Source organism: Coptis chinensis, chromosome 2 (genome assembly GCF_015680905.1).
Source record: "Coptis chinensis isolate HL-2020 chromosome 2, ASM1568090v1, whole genome shotgun sequence".
Taxonomy (NCBI): Eukaryota; Viridiplantae; Streptophyta; class Magnoliopsida; order Ranunculales; family Ranunculaceae; genus Coptis; species Coptis chinensis.
In genome coordinates, this window is record NC_141457.1 from 81,398,822 (window position 1) to 81,404,843 (window position 6,022).

The 6,022-nt window shown below is 33.6% G+C and overlaps 1 protein-coding gene across 14 annotated transcripts; it reads left to right on the forward strand.

The window, feature by feature from the left end:
* Nucleotides 1-224: 224 nt before the first annotated feature.
* Nucleotides 225-5,372, forward strand: LOC147518220 (uncharacterized). 14 transcript variants are annotated; one of them, XR_015211731.1, is made up of 12 exons: nt 225-499; nt 884-966; nt 1,144-1,227; nt 1,365-1,433; nt 1,776-1,948; nt 2,035-2,106; nt 2,776-2,911; nt 3,016-3,396; nt 3,669-3,853; nt 4,377-4,445; nt 4,914-5,017; nt 5,165-5,372. XR_015211731.1 is itself a non-coding variant. In XM_086590134.1 (12 exons), exons 1-5 carry the CDS (start codon nt 647-649, stop codon nt 1,902-1,904), a joined length of 411 nt encoding a protein of 136 aa, XP_086446260.1. In that variant the 5' UTR covers nt 560-646; the 3' UTR covers nt 1,905-1,948; nt 2,035-2,106; nt 2,776-2,911; nt 3,016-3,396; nt 3,669-3,853; nt 4,377-4,445; nt 4,914-5,017; nt 5,165-5,372. The 14 variants fall into 14 exon arrangements, 6 of the variants coding, with proteins under 6 accessions (XP_086446260.1, XP_086446261.1, XP_086446254.1 ...); XR_015211735.1 differs by having other exon boundaries at nt 228-499; nt 1,144-1,249; XR_015211736.1 differs by having other exon boundaries at nt 228-499; nt 1,144-1,249; nt 1,855-1,948.
* The last annotated feature ends 650 nt before the right edge of the window (nt 5,373-6,022 follow it).

Genomic DNA, 6,022 nt, shown 5'->3' on the forward strand with positions numbered 1-6,022 from the left:
TTACCGTTGGTAAGTCGCCTACGGTTTTTAAGCGTTGGGAATGTTGTTAAGTGTTGCTTAAATTCGCATGAATTTCAAGAATTAATTTCTAACGCTTAAAACCGTGTGATAAGTGTTAGAAATCCAAAAAACCAAAACAACTTTGAAATTTCGAAAATAAGGAAACAAAAAAGAAATCGCTCTCGTATGTCGAAATAAAAACCCTCTCTTTCTCTCTCACAACTGCTACCAATGTTAGGGTTTTGTTATCTTTTCTCTCACTGCTCTGCTCGATTTTCAAAACTTTAACTACCAAATTTTGAAACTTTAAGAGACCAACGTTTTTAATTTGTTACGCTTATGCATCGGGGTTTTAGATTTAGTGAAAAGTCTTTAATGGCGTTTGATATTATCTTGAGTGAACTAGATTCAAGTTGATATTGGAGGTGCAGGGAGTTTCTTGGGTCTCCGATCTACATGTTCAAGAGTCGACTTTCCTAGATATCAAGCAGTTTACAAGGTTTTTACTTTTTACTTGCTTTTTTCCCCTTGTTTCATGTTCATTACCTTAAAAAGTTTGTTCACTTTGAGCTTAAAAAGTAAAGCTTGATGTTCTTTTGGTACATGATTGCACTTTGTCGTGTTCTAATAGTCCTAGATTTACAAGATGACTGCAAAAATTTATTGTTGCTACATGCTAGACTGTTTTCATGGTTAGTACTTGAAGACCCATTTTCATGTCTTACACAAATGTCTAGGATGTTTAGCGGCAAGCTTTAATATACTTCAATTATCCTTCCAACTCAAGGTAGTTTTGTACAATAGTTTCTTTTCCCCAACAATTGCATCTGTTAAATCCTATTACTTTAATTGTTACTTAACTTCATTTCGTCAATGTTATTAGGACAAAGAAGCTGCTGCCCTAGGTCTAATGAGAAGGAAGGAGACGCTCGTGAGGGGGCTTTTGAAGTTCTTTGTAAACTGAAGGTAACGATGAGTATCTTGATTGGTATTTCAGTAGATGCACCACATGTTTAAGAGAATTATATGACCTCTCTTACTTATTAGGTGCATTGTGCTCGTCTCTTAAGTAGTTACATTCTTCTATGATTGCCGCTATTTATTTTCTTTTCTGTTGTCACTATCATTTTTTCGTTTCCTCAGAAAGGAGATTCATTGCAACTTGGTAAAGTGGATCTCAAGGAACACTCCACTCAACCTCCGTCATGGTACAATGAGGGATTATTGGTGCGTCCCATTTTTTTGCTATGTATGTTGATTGCTACGACATCTATTTAGGTTTTAGCATCTTAAATTAGAAAAGTAACTATGGAATCTCTTATTTTTGCTGATCATACTTGTCACTTCTCCTACTATGCTGAAAGGTTAAAAAACTTGAAGAACTTGGGATTGGAAGGCCTTCTACATATGCAAGTACTATTAAAGTTCTCAAGGTATTCTTGAAGTGTGTAATTGGTCATGTTATCATTCTTCTATTTGAATTCTCTGATAATTTGAATAAATAAATTAAGTTACTTCCAAATAATATTTCCAACCCCTGTCTATCTGTGCATAAATTCTATACTGAAGCGTCTAAGTAGTAATATTACGAATATTTGTTTCGACTATGGAGTTATGTGATTATCTAGTCTCAGAGATTTATGTGCTATACTGCTAGTGCATTAGTTGAACTTGAGAGTAATCTTATATTCATATCTAGGAACGTCTTAGAGATGATGTCTGCTTTTTGAATATTTTGCCTCGTTGTCATATACTGTGTGTTTTGAATATTTCAGCTTTGTCTCTACTATTTTTGGATACTTCTAGGAAAGTCATCTTCGCTAAGCTTAATAGTATCATCTACTTTGGGTTTAGATGAAAATTTGATGCCATTTTCTTGTGATATCAAGACAAAAACTATGTAACGATAAAAAGTCAAATTCTACATCCAGAATTCCGTGGTCATATGGTATGTTCTGCCTTTGATTAGTACATTTCCCTTCATTGTGTCCTTTGGGCCAAGCCTTTCTAAAGCGGATCTTTTGTGATATTCAGGTGTCAGCTTTTCTTGCCCACCATTTCTCTGAGGTGACAGACTATAGTTTTATTGCCGATATGGAAACAGAGGTATGTATTTAATACCTTTAGACCATTTCATGTTACAATCATGCTTTTGTAAAGTGATGACTTGAATTTTATAAAAGTGTTTCTAGTATCAGGTAAAATGGTAAAACTTCGTTGCTTTGAATACCTTAAATGATGCTTGATGGGGTTACTCTATCTTTATCTCTTGATGTTCTTATTTTGTTGCATTTATTGAATTGCTATTGGATTGTAAGTAGTATAAATGGTTAGGGAATTTTAAACTGTATGTAATTTGGCTGATAATGAGTTAAATGCATGAGTGATTGTAATTTGGCTGATAATCAAGAGAACCTTATACAAGTATATTATATAGTTCCTTGGAAAATAGACATGTTTGAGTGATTGTAAGAGCTATGGCCAAGCCTTATATCCTTTCTGAATTTCTATGCTTACTGTGTACCTTTTCTTGATCTTAATATGTCATACAAAATATTTTTCTTCACATATATTTATGTTGGAAATGATATGAGATGAATTCTTTGTTATTTCTGAAATGGATTTTTTGAAAAACACTTGAGAGATGAAATTTAACTAGTTTATATAGCATATTTTTGAGAAAAGGCTCGGAATCGGTTCCCTCCTTCACCAAGGAAGAGGGATTTAAAGGTTGAAAATAATCAAAGTTGTGCTAATTTGAGTTGTTCATTGCAGTGCTCCCCCACCTCCTCTCCACACAGGGGCATTTTGTCGAGGTGTTGTGACCATGCGATGTGATTTTTCAACCTGTAGTTCTTGCCATGTCTCTCTTCTAGTGTCGAGCAGCGTTCAAACCTGTTTTGATGATCAGGTAATAAACAGTTATAATGAGCAGGCTGATCAATATACCTAATATATGGGCAGTTATTTTGTATTGAAATTACATGTGAATCTATTGTCATTAAATAATTTCAGCAACTGGAGAATAATATTAAAAATGAACTTCTCAAGAAAAATCAGCTAGTCCATTCATTGCCAATCCGTGGTGAAAGCATAGATCTCTGTTTGTACCTAGAACATCTTCTTCAATAGCTTGGAGGATGGAAAAGTTACCACATGAACTGCTACAAAAAATGTTGTTGCTGCAACGAATGCGAGACTAGAAGCTATGAAAGAAGTTAAATAGAAGAAGAAATCTGTGAAAGAAGTAAGATCTGATGAAGTTAAGGAAGTGAAGAAAAAGAAGGAAGAAGATGAAGTGAAAGAAGATGAAGATGGTGAGTCAAGTGTTGATAACACTTGTACAATTTCTATTTCTTCTGAGATTACTTCTGCGGATTCAAGCATTGAGCACCGGTAATAATATGTTTGTTTTAATTCCTTTTTTGCTATGTTTTAGGCTTTTGAGTGGTGGAATGTTGTTGTTATATATATTATTTGACATCAACTATTTGGTATTTACAAATCAGTGAAGAATATATCATTTAAAATTATTTGTTAGCAAAAATAGGTACATTTAAGAGATGTTTTTTCTGATATTTAAAAATATTTGTGCGATAAATACATTTAATGTGAAGTTTGACGACCTGGAAGTATCTTGCACTAATCTATTGTTTATGAACCTATAGATTGAGATGAATCTCTGTAGTAGCTCATTTGGTGATTTCTTGGTTTCAAGAAGCTTTGTTGGAGTGCGTGGTCTGTTTATAGAACTTGGTTGCTGCTTCTCAAGTTGTAATAACTCATTGTGCTTATAAAAAATGTTCATTGTTTCTGTTAGCGGATTTTTCTCTTATCCAGCAGATACTCCCATGTAAAGTTCTACCTCTTGTGTGTTTTACTTGTTACTTTTAAATCTTACATCTTTTTGGATCCTTTATGTGCTACACCAACAGATGCGGCTGATAATGTATTGTTGCAACCCACAATATTTTTAAATTCCTTTGGAATTCATTATACTCTTATATGGTTTTGCACTTTATTCATGTTTCTCAGAGATGTGGATTATAACATGTAATTTAAGTTTCTTAACACTGTAGAGCTCCAATTAATTCCTTTTGAGCTTCCATTTATTGGGAAGTAATATATTGTGCATATTTGACTAAGTACACTAAGTAATATATACAGGCACATAAGTTTTGTTTCATTCTAACTTGCACAGTTGCACTAGTACACACATAGCTAGTCATGAAATGAATACTTTATATATATTACGGAGCAATGGAGCACATGACCCTCATTGTTCTTTATGACCTGCTATGCTAACTCTACAAGGATGCGCAGCTCGACCACGTGTCAATGTTTTCACAATTTATCATTATTTGTTGACTTTTTAGGTTTGGTTTTCCCTATTGGTGGACTACTCGGTATCTGAGTTTGCATTGTGCTTAAGAAATTTAAAACAGGTTAGACAAATCTTTTGTACAACTCTTTCTTACCTTTTTTTTTATCTACAATTTTTCTGCCCCATTTATCTCCGTGTTTGAAACTAATGTCTTGATGACTAAATGTTTCTAGTTGGGTGTCATGGTTAGAGAATCCACATTATTTGCTCTATATATTATCATTGGACACAAGTGTTTGTTTGAAAATTTGAATTTCACTTGGTACAAAGTAGGTCGACCTGCTCTATACATTGTTATGTTCCGTTGCAAACTGAAATTTCCAACGCTTATTAACCATTGAAATTTCACTTGGTACAAATTTTAGAGTTATGTTGGGTCCATGGCTTGCTAGTACATGTTGATGCAGGACAATATTTTTGAACAGTCCTAGGTTTATAGAAGTGGTGCTTTTGTTTATATATAAAGTGTTTCAAAGCCTTTTAGAATAGCTAGATAGATCATTTTGTTGTTGTTCAATGTGTTATTCAGTGTGTTGTGTAGGGTAACAATTTGATGGAGAGAAAAGCAAGAAGTAGACCAAAATAATTGCTCCCCAATCAAATGATCATGCTCACCTCAAGCTCTTCGTCAAGGTAAAAGTTTAAAATTCCACCCTCCATTTTCTCATTTGTTCAACTTCTTACTTCATTTAGGTGGATTTTCAAATATTTAATTAATTGAACGAGTTTAATTAGTACTATTGTATTTCTAAGTTCATTATTTGTTTTGTGAATTTTTAGAAATTAGATGGACTTTGTGGAGCCGCACTAGGATTTATAGCGAGTGAAGCCATCACCAATACTTGGTATTGCAATGATTCAAGATTGCTTGGAAAATCTTATTGAATATGTTACCCTTATTTGTAAATATGAATTTGTAACTCTTAGAAAATATTTTGAAGTTATATTGCATACATGGTTTAACGAATATATCCTATTTTTTAAAGTTTTTTGCTTGTGTTTGCGATTATTTACTTGTCAAATGGTATGAAAAGGCAATAGGGACTTTATCATGGAATTGAGATGTTTGTTTCAATATGGAAATGAGATGTTTGTTTCAATATAGAATAAGTAGTGTTATTTTTGCAGGTTAAGTGCATCCTAATCAAATGGGGCAGGTTTAGCTGGTTGCTACAAAATATGAGATTTTTTTTTTATTTGCAACCCATCAGCAACGGTTCATAACCGTTACAAATTTAAAAACGTTGCTAAAATTTTGTACGAAATAGGCATAAACAAGCGTTACAGATAATATTTGCAACGCTTAAAAACCGTTGGAAAGTTTTTCTTACAATGGTTAATAAGCGTTGGAAATTTCAGTTTGCAACGGTTAATAACCGTTGGAAATTTCTGTTTGCAACGCTTATTAACCGTTGCAAATATTTCCAACACTTTATCCATGCCACATTTGCAACGCTTAAAAAGCGTTGCAAAAATTATTAGCAACGGTTTTTTGCCGTTGCAAATAGGCTGTTATGGTGTAGTGCCTAGGCTCGACCAAGCCTTCGGATATAGGTAAGGCGATGCTTCATATTTTATGGATTCTTCAAGAGTAGAAGAATAGCATCTGTATTGTCTCCTTTATCTTCGAGCAGCTCT

What these genes read in the sequence shown, in the direction of transcription:
- LOC147518220 (XM_086590128.1), top strand. Translation starts at nt 647, where the DNA reads ATGACTGCAAAAATTTATTGTTGCTACATGCTAGACTGTTTTCATG. An exon ending in AAGTTCTTTGTAAACTGAAG is followed by an intron (nt 967 to 1,143) that starts GTAACGATGAGT and finishes TCGTTTCCTCAG; the next exon opens with AAAGGAGATTCATTGCAACT. An exon ending in GTACTATTAAAGTTCTCAAG is followed by an intron (nt 1,434 to 2,034) that starts GTATTCTTGAAG and finishes TGTGATATTCAG; the next exon opens with GTGTCAGCTTTTCTTGCCCA.